The 15,344-nt window shown below is 40.4% G+C and overlaps 1 protein-coding gene across 1 annotated transcript in view; it reads right to left on the reverse strand.

Moving 5' to 3' along the window:
- ZYG11B (zyg-11 family member B, cell cycle regulator) overlaps positions 1–6,908 on the reverse strand; it is a 71,525-nt gene extending 64,617 nt beyond the window's left edge. Inside the window, exon 1 of the mRNA XM_025871635.2 lies at positions 6,675–6,908. Within this exon, the coding sequence (XP_025727420.1) occupies positions 6,675–6,677 (3 nt within the window). The 5' untranslated portion in view covers positions 6,678–6,908. The remainder of the gene's footprint in view (positions 1–6,674) is intronic.
- Positions 6,909–15,344: the final 8,436 nt, after the last annotated feature.

Below are 15,344 nucleotides of genomic sequence, written 5' to 3' on the forward strand. Positions count from 1 at the left end.
GCCTTCGGCTCAGTTCATGATCCCAGGGTCCTGGGATTGAGCCCCACACCGGGCTCCTGGCTCAGCAGGAAGCCTGCTTTTCCCTCTCCCACTCCCCCTGCTTGTGTTCCCTCTCTCGCTGTGTCTCTCTGTCAAATAAACAAATAAATTCTTAAAAAAAAAAAAGTGCAGTATCATTTTAAAAGTTAAAAATAGAACTATCCTGTGATCTAGCTATCACACTACTGGGTATTTACCCAAAGAACACAAAAACACAAATTCAAAGGGATACATGCACCCCTATATTTATAGCAGCATTATTTACAATAGCCAAGACATGGAAGCAACCCAAGTGGCCATCAATTGAAGAATGGATAAAGAAGATGTGATATATATGCATGCGCGCGCGCGCGCGCACACACACACACACACACACACAATGGAATACTATTTAGCCATAAAAAAGAATGAAATCTTGCCATTTATAACGACATGATGGAGCTAGAGAGTATAATGCTAAGTGAAATAAATCGGACAGAGAAAGAAGAATACCAAATGATTTCACTGATGTGAAATTTAAGGAACAAAAGAGCAAAGGAAAAAAACGAGAGGGAGAGAGTCAAAGCAAGAAACAGACTTTTAATTATAGAGAACAATCTGATGGTTACCAGAAGGGAGGGGATGGGGGTATGGGTTAAATAGGTGATGGAAATTAAGGAGTACACTTGGGGGCACCTGGGTGGCTCAGTTGTTAAGTGTCTGCCTTCGGCTCAGGTCATGATCCTGGAGTCCCGGGATCGAGTCCCACATCAGGCTCCCTGCTCAGCAGGGAGTCTGCTTCTCCCTCTGACCCTCCCCCCTCTCATGCTCTCTCTCTCTATCTCATTCTCTCTCAAATAAATAAATAAAATCTTTAAAAAAAAAAAAGTGTCTGCCTTCGGCTAAGGTCATGATCCCAGCATCCTGGGATCGAGCCCGCATTAGGCATCCTGCTCAGCAGGAAGCCTGCTTCTCCCTCTCCCCACTCCTGCTGCTTGTGTTCCCTCTCCCACTCCCACTGTGTGTGTTCTCTCTCTCACTGTCTCTCTCTCTGTCAAATAAATAAATAAAATCTTAAACAAAAGGAGTGTACTTGGTGTGATGAGCACCAGGTGATACACGGGAACTGTTGAATTACTATATTGTACACCTAAAACTAACCTAACACTATATGTTAACTAACTGGAATTAAAATAAAAACTTAAAAACAAAACAAAAAAAACAACAAAGAAATGCGGTGATAGTTATATCCAATTTGACTTTTCATTTATTGGAAATGAACTATCTATACTTCCAATATTTTATTTGTGGAGACAGGCTTGCAAGTAGCAGCATGAAACCATTCCTTTTGTTGTTTAGAAATAAAACAGAACAATTATAAAAATGTTTTTGATTTTTTTAAGTACAAAAATGCAACAATTCCAAATTTAAAGTTAAAAAGTCAGTTCTTATCTATTTTGATGCCATAAACATAGTAAATTTCAATCTACATTGTAATATATATTCATTTGAAAATATTACAAATAATGCTTTATCTTATGTTAATGTGTCATTTGTTAAACAGGAAAAGGCTGAAATTTGTTTTAATGTATTTTGTTCATTATTAAGTTAACTACATAAGTAATTTAAAAATAAAGTACATTTTACTTAAAATTATTCCTTATACCACACAAAATCTATTTTAAAAAAACAAATGAGATTGGGAAGTGCTGATTCTTTTTACATGACCTAATATATGACCTTTGGGAGACCTACTGTTTGTAAATAAAGGACTTTGGTATAGTAAATTCACTTTAATATTCTCATAAATCCCTAACAGCAACATATGTGAGAACTGAGGCCCAGTGAGCAAAACTGCAAAGCTATTAGTGATTCTGTGCTCCTTCTACAACTCCATAGTAATGCCTCTATGGAAAATTCACTTCGCCAAAAAGTGGTGTACTCTGGCACCACTCTAACTTTGTATTTTATTTCCTTATATTCTCCTTCTTCTAGTTTAAATCACCAGCACCAAAACAAGCCTAGGGTGAAAGTTCACACACTTATTTTCAGCTAGACTAGTGCAATAGCTCTTCCCACACCAAAACATGTTTCATATTGATTTAGAGCAATAACCTCCAAAATCTCTTAATTATGATATTCCTTCACACACAAAAACAAGGTACTCTGGGTCTTTACAGTGAGGCCAAAACTCCTAAGCCTATGACTCAAGGCACTCCATGATCTGACCCTAGGCTCACCCAGTCTCATCTTCTCCTGAACCCTCAATACTAGAGCCACCCATGTCCCAGAATACATCATGCCTGCTTCGGGCCCAGTTTTTATGCTCAAGCTGGTCCCTTTGCCAAGAATGGCCTTCCTTCCCAAACTCTTATCCAATAAACCCCCACTTGTTAAAACCCCCAATTCAAATGTCCCTTTTTCAACAATGCCTCCCTGACTTTCTGATCATCCCCAAAGTCATTTATTCATTTAACAAATACTTATTGAGCACTTACAATGCACCAGGTACTATGTAAGTGTTAAAGATACAATGGTGAGCCAAACAAACATGGTCTCTACATTCACAGAGCTAGTATTTTTCTCATTGGGATGCTATGAGGATTAAATGAGATAAAATATATAAAGCACTTAAAACAGCATTTAAAATACACAACCATGTTCAATAAATATTAGCCTAACCATACTATCTAAAATAGTTACCATACACTCATATACCTTTGACCCTTAAACAGCACAGGTCTGAATTGTGTGGGTCCACTAATACACAGATTTTTTTACAGTATGGTATTGTAAATGTATTTTCTCTTCCTTATGATTTTCTTAGTAACACTTTTTCTCTATCTTATAAGAATACAGTTTATAATACATACAACATACAAGTATGCATTAATTGACTCTGTCACTGGTAAGGCTTCCAGTCAACAGTAGGCTATTAGTAGCTAAGTTTTGGGGGAGGTAAAAGTTATCCTGGGATTTTTGACTACACAGGGGTTGATGCCCCTAACCCTGGCAATGTTCAAGGGTTAACTATATAATGTCACTTTATATTTTACCCTGATTTATTTCTTTTTAGCACGTATGACTGCTTCTCATTATAATTACAACTGATATGTATTCTATGAAAGAGGGCTACGTAATAGAGGGGGTGTGACTTAGGGGTCTTTTTGAGGGGTAAGCAAGGCAGATGAGGTTTCCCTGAGTTCTCTGAGAACTCCAGGATATGCAGTTAAGCAGGCAAAAGAGGTACCACCACAGGTCATTCACTGTGCCATTCTTCCTATCAGTTTTCCACAATACAACTCCTATAATTTAATCTTTCAGTTTTCTTCCTAAAAGCAAAATCCTGAGAAGCCAGCTGTGACTATCCCATACCATGATCCCACAACTTTTCCTTTCTTTACACGCTTTGCATTTAAAATTACTCTTTTTGTTTGATGTCTAGACTGTCCACACATACAATATACAAAAAGGAAGGGATCATATCTGTATTATTTGTAATATTCCCAGTGCCAACAAAGTCAATGGCACTCAAAAAAAAAAAAAACAAGAATAAAAAGTAAGAACTACATCTTAAACCTGTGGTTCTCAAAGTGTTGGTCAGAGAACAGAGAACATCAGCATGACATGAGGACTTGTTAGAAATGCAAACTGGGGCAGAGGAACCATGAGAGACGATGGACTCTGAAAAACAAACTGAGGGTTCTAGAGGGGAGGGGGGTGGGGGGATGGGTTAGCCTGGTGATGGGTATTAAGGAGGGCACGTTCTGCGTGGAGCACTGGGTGTTATGCACAAACAATGAATCATGGAACACTACATCAAGAACTAATGATGTATGGTGATTAACATAACAATAAAAAATTTTAAAAAAAAGAAATGCAAACTGGGGTGCCTGGGTGGCTCAGTCGGCTAAGCATCTGCCTTCGGCTCAGGTCAAGGTCCCAGGGTCCTGGGATCAAGCCCCGCATCAGGTTCCCTGCTCAGCGGGGAGTGTGCTTCTCCCTCTCCTACTCCCCCTGCTTGTGTTCCCTCTCTCTCGCTGTGTCTCTCTCTGTTAAATAAATAAATAAAATCAGAAAGAAGAAAGAAAAGAAAGAAAAGAAAAGAAAAGAAAGGGAAGGAAGGGAAGGAAGGGAAGAAAGGAAGGAAGGAAGGAAGGAAGGAAGGAAGGAAGGAAGAAAGAAAGAAAGAAAGAGAGAGAGAGAGAGAAAGAAAGAAAGAAAAAGAAAGAAATGCAACTATCAGGCCCTACTCCAACCTAATAAATCAAACTCAGGACGTGATGGCACAAACCCTCCAGCTGATTCTGATTTATGGTAAAGTCTGAGAACCCTTGTTTTAGACATCTTAACTATTCAAAACACAACAATGAAAATTTTGAAAAATATAAAATGCAAAGCTTTGTAATAATGTTTAACTCTATTTACTGAGTGCCTACTACATATATTGCATAAGGAAATAAAAAAGAACAGCCTCACAGGTAATTCTCAGCTCATAATAAGCTAATATTTTGCCTTCTCTTCACTTCTCCCGGACATACACTCTTAATTCTGCATGTATGTGTTTTTTGTTTTTGTTTTTAAAGGTTTTATTTATTTGTTTTAACAAGTAAAGAAAATCAAGTTAGTTGCAGGTGAAGTCAAAATTATAGTCATGCCTAATATATCTTCCTAGTCACATTTCCTACTATACATCCTCATTTCCTCAACTCTCCATGCTAAATAAAGGTAATCTGCTACCTATAATACATCCTAATTACTTTCTACTCTCATTCAAACAAAGCATTCTTTGCCTTCCCAAAATGATCTATATAAACCATATTCATCTTTCTGGCCCAGCACAAATGACACCTTTGGATCGTAAACACCCAGAAAGAGTTTAAATCTTCTCCCTCTGTACTCATACATTCATTCTCAGTGGGAGAGCCAATGCTTCCAAAAGCCTAGAAATTTGGTGTCTTAGGCAGGACAGCTTACTTTATTCTAAAGAGATCATTGCATCTTACTAAATTTATTTTTTGCCCCAAAAATAAAATTCTCCAACTCACTCTTTCTATGTAGTCCTCTAGTTGTCTCAAATTTCAGTTTAAGATCATACTTGTCAGATAGGAAAATGAGAGCACAAAGTGAATCATTCAAGCATGGATATGGCCTGGGCACTGGGAATAACAGGAATAAGTAGGCACAACTGCTGCCTAGAAAAACCCCACATTTCAGGGGGAGATACAGGTTACCACACAAAGATAGTGTGATGGATTGTGTATGTGAAGGGTTGTTGTGGAGGGAGACACAGAAGAACCACCTAAAAATGCAGTCAGTTAAGAGAAAGTTCACAGATTCAATGATTTTATAATAAACCACTTTCCTAAAAAATGAATGGGGTAAAAACAAAAACTGACTAACCTCCTAGAACATGATTACCAGGACTTAGTTTTGACTAGAATATCTTATTCCTCCCAGAGACCAAAATTTAGATTGCTGATATGATCAGCAGTGTTTATTAAATGTACCGCAAACCATGTGTAACCCAACTCAATGAAAAACCAACTGAAGCCTCAACTTATTCTGAAACAGGAAGGAGAAAATTTGCAAATATAAGTGTCTCTCAAGCAAAGGCAGAGAGCGCGAAACAAACGATGGTATTAGAAGGTATTAAAAAGACTGGCACAATCTGACTGCGAACCTGATTTTCAGTCTTCAGATGCCCTGGTCTCTGCCTCCAAACAAAAAACAAACCGTTTGTTCTGAGTAATAATTAAGCTTGCAAATAAATATTTTTAAATTTCCCAAGCTGTACGTACCTCCACATTAAAAGACACTCAAAATAAATTAAAAAAAAAAAACGTTTCAAAACATGTTTAATTATTTGTCAAAGGCTAGGTATCTCAAAAGGTCATAGAACGGATGCTGGCCGTCACCCCATGCTTCATTCCAAAACACACTATCACCCAGGTTTTGCAATAACCCTAGGCAATAAGGCGTCAGGCTCTCGCCAATACTTCCCATCTCCCCCTTCCCCTCTACAAAAAAGAAAAAGAAGAAAGCTTACAAATCCCTATCTGCCCGCCCCACTGTTCCTGGGAAGCAATTGCCCTCAAATTGTTCCTGCACAGACCCCTGAAGCCTTAGAAGGAAATGGGGACAGCTGTGAGTGCGGGGGAGAAACGACATCCGATTAAGGGGGAGAGGAAATGTGGCTGGTAGAGGACGAAGGGGAGAAAGGATACGGAGAGGAGGGGGCAGTGGAGATAAAATAATTAAAGGGTGTACGAAGCGAGAGCAAAGAGCAGGAGCGAAAAATAGGGAGGAAGAAGAGAGGTACAGAGATCCCAAAAGAGATAAAAAAGCAAAACGGTAGAGGAGAAAAGGAAGGTCGGGTTAAAGGACGAGGAGGGGGCGGCAACGGGGAACGCGAAAGAAGCTGTCACTGGGGGTGATAAAAAGGGTGTCACCGGGAAAGAGAGAGCTGGGGGGGATGTCACCCCAGCAGGTGGACGGGGAACAGGGGGAAGGAGAAGCGGGGGCGCCGAGGGGGACAGTAGCAAGGGGGTGGGGTAAAGGCAGGGGGCAGACGGGGGCACCAGAGCTAGGGAGGGGCAGGCCGCGGGGGCTAAGGTGGCGTGCGGCTGAGGCTCCGGCAGGCCTCGTTCCCTCACCATGGCTGCGCCGGCCTGGTCCTCGGGCGTGCAGCCTCTGTCCTGGGTTCGGCGGCGGGCCGGGCCTGAGCCCGCCCCCAGGCTGAGCCGGCGCGGGGGCTCCAGGAGGCTCCGGGAAGCGGCGGCTCCGGGCTTGGCCCAGGCCTCGGCCTCCTTCCCCCAGAAGCTGGAAGTGCAGCAGCCGCAGCCGCAGCCGCAGCCCGACCCGGAGCGCAAACTCCGCCCCCGCGAGGCCCCGCCCCCCACTGGTAAGCTGAGTTTGGTCCCGCCTCCGCCCTCACTGCGCAGACTCAGCCAAGGAGTCGCTACCGCGCGCCTGACCTCTGGGTTCTGCCCCCTTGCCGGGCCCTTAAAGGAGCCACACCCCCCTCAAATCGTAGCTTCTTTCTAAAAATAAGAGCTTTAGATATTACGTCATAACAGGAGATTGGAGCACTCACTCGTTTCAGTAATCTATAAGCCCTTGCGTTTCCAGTTCATTATCATTCGTTACCATTGTCATAATTGTTGGTGATTTCCGTTCTCTTAGGTAATTCTTTCAATGCCCTCACACCTCAGGTTCTCCTCTCCACTAGGGATCACCTTGCCTCAGCCTCTCATTTCCATGCTCTTACCTTAGATCTCATTACCAATGATTGTAACCCCTGTATAATCTCAATTTTAATCATCCAGCTCTCCCATTACAACCCCCTTCATTTCTAGCTCTCTTCCTCTAATACCCAAATCCAAAACTTCAACTCCTCCAACACTCAAAATCCACTGATCCTACCACGTTTTCACTATTCTTTACATGGCCCTTTTATCCTCACTTCCGTCCTTGAACGTCCTCGAGTTTAGATTCTGTTGTCCATCATGAAAATCATTCCTAGGTATTAGCCTTCATTTTTTCCAGTCCTGCTCTCCTTTCCTTGTGCTCACCTGATTAAACTCTAATCCTAAACCTGCAGCAAAACCGAGGAGAGTGGAGAAAAATTCAGAATCATACTGACTCAGCTCTCTAAATCTGATAATCTATTATCCTCAAATAGGCCCCTAATGCTTAGCTACATTTCTCCAGTTTCACACACTGTCCCACCATACTAGATGACTGTCAAACCTTCCTCCCTCATCCTCATTTAACTGATGATTTTGCTACTAATTCACTGAGAAAATGAAGCAAAAAAAAAAAGAGAGAGAGAGAGAGATTGAGAAGATCCACAGCCAGCCACCATGACTTCCAGACTACCTCTGACTGCTCTGCCTGTAATTCTGCTCCTATATTCTGCCTTCCTTTCCTTTAGGAGGCATGAGCCATTTGACTTTTAACTGAGGTCAAACTCTCCTTAGTTCTTCTCAAACTACCTCTGCTAAAAGACTTTTTTTTCCTCTGATCTCAAACCTAATTTTTGTAAAATGTAATAAAAATTAATTACTAAAACAAATTAAATTTTAAAACAGACATACCAAATGCAAGCCCAGATCATTTTTTTACCATCTTCACCACTTTTAAATGTACAGTTCAATGGCATTAAGTACATTCACATTATTGTGCTACCACCAACCACCATCTAGCTCGTGAACCATTTTCATCTTGCAAAACTGAAACTCAGTACCCATTAAACAATCACCCCTTATTCTCTCCTCCTCCAGCCCCTAACAACCACCACTCTACTTTCTGTATCTATGAATTTGATCACTCTAAGCCAGACTTTTTGTTATTAAATTCCACAGACACAATTTTTCTGTTAAATTGCTATAAAAGCTTCTAGGGGCACCTGGGTGGCTCATTTGGTTAAGCAACTGACTCTTGGTTTTGGCTCAGGTCATGATCTCAGAGTCATGAGATCCAGCCCCACGTCGGGCTCCATGGTCAGCAGGGAGTTTGCTTGAGATTCTCTCTCTCCCTCTCCTCCTGCCCCTCCCCCCACTCACACTCTCTCTCTCTCTCTCTCTCTCTCTCTAAAATACATAAATAAAATCTTTTAAAAAAAGTTTCTAAATATTTACTCTCAATTTTTACCATAAATTGGTAACAAGCTGTTCACAGACCATCTCTAGTCCACAAATCACACTTTTGGTAGCACAATGCTAAGTCCCACATGGTTTCATTTCCTCGAAGACATCTACCCAGCAATTCTTTCTATCTTCTACATTGTCATTTTGTTTTTCTCTCCCATTGACATACCAACATGGACTTATTTCTTCCATCTCAAAAACAAAACCAGAAATACCTCTCTTGACCCAGCTTGACTCTGCAGCTCTCAGCCTGCCCCATTTCTCTGCCCTTCTTTACAGCAAAACATCTCATAAAGGTGGCCCGTTACTGTGCATGCTCCTCGATGTCTTGACTTCCTTTTTCCCATTCTGTGGACCCATCCTCTACTACTCCACTGAAATGCTCTCATCAAGGCCACCAGTGACATAATTTATTAACATCAATTTTCACTCTTACTCGACCTACCATGAGCACTAGACACAGCTGATCATTTCTTCCTCCTTGGCTACCATGGCCCTCCACTCCCCTGGATCTTCTTCTATTTCACGGCTGCTCCTGGCTTCTCCACATTTCTCTGACCTCTAAACACTGTCTCAGTCAAGTATTGACTTTGACCTTTTATCTTTGCCATTTATACTCCTTCCTTGATGATCTTATCCCATCATATTACTTTATATATGATCTATGTAGGGTTAATCCCCAAAATTACACCTCCACTCCAGACCTCTGTTCTGAATTTCAGATTTATATATCCAACTACCAACCACACACCTCCTCTTTTTTTAAAAATTTTTTGTTATGTTAATCACAATACATTACATCATTAGTTTTTGATGTAGGGTTCCATGATTCATTGTTTGTGCATAACACCCAGTGCTCCACGCAGAATGTGCCCTCTTTAATACCTATCACCAGGCTAACCCATCCCTCCACCCCACACACCTCCTCTTGTAAGTCTAGTAGATTTCTATTATTCATTAGTAGCCACCCAATAGACTTCCCCTCAAGTCCTATAGGCTATGAATAAACCAACAAATAGCAAAGGGAATAAGACTACCAATATTAGCTTTGACCAATCATGATTTAGTCTCTATGTCTGATCTGGGAGTCACCATACCTGAGGACCTGGTGGTAGTAGAGGAAAATCACTATTAAAAAAATTAGGGTTCTGCCATCAAGAAAGAATGAAGCCATAGTTGATCTATAATCAATGACACAGAATAGAAAGTCCAAAAATATATCCAAATATGCATAGGAATTTAGTATGATAAAGGTAAAATTTTAGGTCAGTTAAAAAAATAGTAGTGTTTTTGGTGTTAGAATAACTGCATAGCCATCTAGAAAAAATTAACTTGGATCTACACCTCACATTATTTACCAGGATAAATTTCAAATACATCAAAGATTTAAATGTAAAAAAATGAAACTAAAAAATACTTGATGGATCCATGGGGGAAATTTTTATAATCTCAAAGTGAGGAAGGTCTTTTAAAATATATATTTTTAAAAATGTGGTTGCTATAAAAGATTGACAAATTCAACTATGTAGAAATAAAAAATGTTTGTAGGGCAAAAAACACCTTAAGAAGAGTAAGATGACAAATAACTATAAGCATGTTTGCATTTCATATCATAGGAAATTGATAATTTTCATATTTATATACAGAGTGGAAATCACGAAGAACTAAAATACAAGGGGAGATGGGTGGGAGATGGGCTAAATGGGTGACGGGTATTAAAGAAGGCACTTGGGGCACCTGAGTGGCTGAGTTCATTAGGCGTCCACCTTTGGCTCGGGTCATGGTCCCAGGGTCCTGGGATCGAGGCCCACTTTGGGCTCCCCACTTACCAAGGAGCCTGCTTCTCCCTCTCCCTCTCCCTGCTGCTCTGCCTGCTTATGCTCTCTCTCTTTCCCTGTCAAATAAATAAATAAAATTTTTAAAAAATAAAAAAGTTAAAAAAAAATAGACGGCACTTGTGATGAGCACTAAGTGTTGTATGTAAGTGATGAACCATTGAATTCTACTCCAGAAACCAATATTGCACTAAATGTTAACTAACAAAATTAAAAAAAAAAAAATCCAAGGGGAAAATATGCAAAAGACATAAACTGATATTTCATAGAAATGGCTCTTAAATGCTTACTCTTACTTGTAATAAGAGAAATGCAAATTAGAATTTGTTTGAAATGCTATTTTTCATCTATCAGAATGGCCAATATCCACAAGACTGATAAGATGCTGTGGTGGCAGGGGCAGTTTGACGTGTATGTACTCTTCTATTTTGTTTGTGGGAGTGTAAATTGGAGCGACTATGGAAGACAATTTGAGGGTGGTATTTATCAAATTTTTATTTATTTTATTTTTTTATTTTTTAAAGATTTTATTTATTTATTCATGAGAGAAAGAGAGAGAGAGAGAGAAGCAGAGGGAGAAGCAGGCTCCCAAAGAGCAGGGAGCCCGATGTGGGACTCAATCCCAGGGATTGATCATGACCTGAACTGAAGGCAGACACCCAACCATCTGAGCCACCCAGGCGCCCAAATTTTTATTTTTTTTAAAGATTTATTTATTTGAGAGAGAAAGAGCGAGAGCACACACGCTGGAGTGGGGGGAGAGGCAGACGGAGAGAATCTTCAAGCAGACTCCCTACTGAACCCTACAAAGTGTTACATCCCAGGACCCTGAGATGGTGATCTGAGCTGAAACCAAGAATCGGATGCTCAACCTACTGAGCCACCCAGATGCCCCTATCAAATTTTTATTTATTTTTTTAAAGATTTTATTTATTTATTTGAGACAGAGAGAATGAGAGAGAGAGAGCACATGAGAGGGGGGAGGGTCAGAGGGACAAGCAGACTCCCCGCTGAGCGGGGAGCCTGATGCGGGACTCGATCCGGGGACTCCAGGATCATGACCTGAGCCGAAGGCAGTTGCTTAACCAACTGAGCCACCCAGGTGCCCCCCTATCAAATTTTTAAATGCACATTCCCTTTGACTCAGAAATTCCACTTCTAACAAGCTTTGTTTATAATAACAAAAGATTGGAAAAACTTAATTGTTTATTAATAAACTGGTTAAATAACAGTGTATTCCTACAATACATACTCTGCTGCCACAAAGAATAAGCAAGTTCTTTATGTAGTGATATCGAATGATTTTCAAGATCTATTAAGTGAAAAAGCAAGGTCTTTTTTTTTTTAAGATTTTATTTCTTTATTTGACAGAGAGAGACACAGTGAGAGGGGGAGCACAAGCAGGGGGAGTGGGAGAGAGAAAAGCAGGCTTCCCGTGGAGCTGGGAGCCCGATGCGGGGCTCGATCCCGGGACCCTGGGATCATGACCTGAGCCGAAGGCAGACGCTTAACGACTGAGCCACCCAGGTGCCCCAAAAAGCAAGGTCTTAATGTATATCACATACTGTCATTCCTGTAAGAAGTGATGGTGGTAATATATATACATCATTGCTTATATATGCAGAAAATATCCCTGGAAGAATTTAAAAGAAACTGACACTATCAACTGTCCTATTGCTGCTGGAAAGGACAACTAGATGGCAGGAGACAGGTAGGAGGGAGACCTTTCATAATATAACCTTTTGTATCTTTTGATTTTTTTTAGGCTTTTTTTTTAAGTTTTATTTATTTATTTAAGTAATCTCTACACCCAACATGGAGCTCAAACACACAACCCCGAGATCAAGAGTAGCACACACTGCCAACTGAGCCAGCCAGGCGCCCCCTGTATCTTTTGATTTTTTTAATCACGAGGCTATATTATCTATTCTAAAAGTAAATAAGATTTGGAAGATAATCATTTGGAGGCACCTATTTGTTTTACAAGTAAAATAATTTTTTACAATGAGGAATAACTTTATCGCCGTTCCCAATTTTAAAAGATTCCGACAGTATTTTATTCTCGTTGAGTTAATGAGAACTAGATCAGTAGTTACTCATCATAAGTTTGGTGAATCAACCTCCTTTGGCAAACAGTTTATAACTTTAAATGAACAAATATCATTTTCTACAACAAACATTCTAACAAACGTAGTTTCCTATAGCAATTCATAATCTCAAGGTCACAAATCGAGATTCTTTGAAACTATTAAAATAAACCTTTTGATATTATTGTGAAGCTCTGCTCCTTTTGATAAATATAGAAACTCAATTTTATGAGGAAAGAGTAAGTATAGCTTTAAATTAAATTCAAAGACAAATGGTATATAGTTGCACACTATTCTTTCCTCTTATCTGTGTAAACAGAAGTTAATGGTTAATTCAGTATTTTGCCCTCTCAAAAACACGTGTACCCTTTCATTCACCCCAATGTTTATAGCAGCAATGTCCACAACAGCCAAACTATGGAAAGAGCCTAGATGTCCATCAACAGATGAACGGATAAAGAAGTTGTGGTATATAGATACAATTGGAATATTATGCAACCACCAAAAAATGAAATCTTGCCATTTGCAACAACGTGGATGGAACTAGAGGGTATTATGCCAAGCGAAATAAGTCAATCAGAGAAAGACAAGTATCATATGATCTCACTAATATGAGGAATTTGAGAAACAAGACAGAGGATCAGAGGGGAAGGGAGGGAAAAATGAAACAAGACAAAACTGGACAGGGAGACAAAGCATAAGAGACTCTTAATCTCAGGAAACAGACAGAGGGTTGCTGGGTGATGGACATCGGGGAAGATAGGCACTATGGTGAGTGCTGTGAATTGTGTAAGACTGATAAATCACAGACCTGCACCCCTGAAACAAATAGTACATTATATGTTAATAATAATAATAAAAAAAACATGTGTACCCTTTCAAAATTTCTGCTTTGAGCTTGTGGCCTTTTTTTTTGTTTTTTAAGATTTTATCTTTATTTGAGGCAGAGAGAGAGAGAGACAGAGCACAAGCAGAGGGAGAAGCAGGCTCCTTGCTGAGCAAGGAGCCCGATTCGGGACTCGATCCCAGGACCCTGGGGATCATGACCTGAGCCAAAGGCAGACACTTAACCGACTGAGCCACCCAGGTGTCCCGACTTTCTTAATCTAAGTACAATCAAGGCTGAATCTAAGGCCTTGTGATTATTTATTTATCTGGAAAGTCAACTGTTTACAGAATAGGGAAGATTCCTTCATATTCTTGAATGATAGCTGTTATTATTATTATTATAAAGAGAATATCAATTTGTTCCATTTTCCTTCAGAAGATAGAGCTAGAGGCAAAGGGGATGGGAAGCTATAGGAAGGTAGAGTTCAGTTCAACAATGGGAAGAACATTCTAAGAGCAAGAACTGTCCCACATAGAATGGGCTACTTGTGAGGTAGTAAACTCCTAGTCACCAGAGATGTGAAAAAAGGGGCCGATTGACAGAATGTTAGGGATGGATAGACAGGAGTTCCATGATTAGTTTAAAAATGGACTTGATGATTGCTCAAATTCCTTCTAATTCTACAAGTGATTTGAGAAAGTTAAATGGGAAAAGGCAAAAGCAAAGGATTCGGAATTTCAACACACCTCACTGATTTCAGAGGCAGGATATCCTGTTATTTTTAATATTCAGTGCCCTCAGTCTTTAAGGGAGGGAACCATTCTAAAGGTCTTCTGTCTTTTGTGTTACTCTGTTGGATAATGAAAAACACTCCCAGTTAAAAATAAACAAGTTTCTCCTTAACAATTTAATAAGAGGTAAAACAAACACTGAGTATGATGAAATTTCAACTGGCTACTTCTGAGTATGAGGTGCTGAACTGCATTCCAATCACTCAGAACCCAAGATTCAGGGCAGAAGTTTCCAATAAGCATCAGCGGTAGGAAAAGTCCACTCTGGTTGGTGGCTGGCTACTCTCTGTGTTGAGTTAAGCAGTATCAAAGGGATGGTTTCAGGGCTGAACGTCACAATCCAGATACTAACGCTAGCAATCCCTCACAAAGTCATAGCAGACAGTTTTGAAAAAGCAGTTTATCAGCCAGCCTCACATTTAATCCTCATAACAATCCCCTGGAGCTGATAGAAGGGGTTATTATCTCATTTGCTAGATGGGAAAACACAGGCTCAGAGATAGGAAACTCCACAAGTCAGCCATGAAAGAGCTAAATCTGAGCCAGGAGCCCATTCTATCACCTCACAGCCTTGGAGAGGATTGGAATTTCTCTCTAGGATAGAAAGGACCATGGGAACAGGAGGTCTTTCTAATGAGGAATTAATTTGTTACTATAGTGTTTCTTAAACTTCAGTGTGTATTGTAATCATCTAGAGCACTTGTTAAAGCAGTTTACTAGGTCCCTCCCTGGAGTTTTGGATCCATAATGTCTGGGTTGGGGCTCAAGATTTTGCATAACTAGCACATTCCCAGGAGATGCTGATGATGAGCCACTCTTAACTCTATCCTTCCTTTCTACTGTCTTCTGTCAGACGCCAGAAGGCAAATGAGGATGATTTGAGCAGAAAAACAGAAGAGGGGGTGCCTGGGTGGCTCAGTCAGTTAAGCGTCTGCCTTCGGCTCAGGTCATGATCCCGGGATCCTGGGATGGAGCCCCATGTCAGGCTCTCTGCTCAGTGGGGAGTCTGCTTCTCCCTCTCCCTCTGCCTCCTCCCCCTGCTCATGCTCTGTCTCTGTCTCTCTCTCTCTCAAATAAAGAAATAAAATCTAAAAAAGAAAGAAAGAAAGAAAGAAAGAAAGAAAGAAAGAAAG

This window comes from Callorhinus ursinus, unplaced genomic scaffold (genome assembly GCF_003265705.2).
Source record: "Callorhinus ursinus isolate GAN/ISIS: 27379988/994484 unplaced genomic scaffold, GSC_fseal_2.0 scaffold9, whole genome shotgun sequence".
NCBI classification, from domain to species: Eukaryota; Metazoa; Chordata; class Mammalia; order Carnivora; family Otariidae; genus Callorhinus; species Callorhinus ursinus.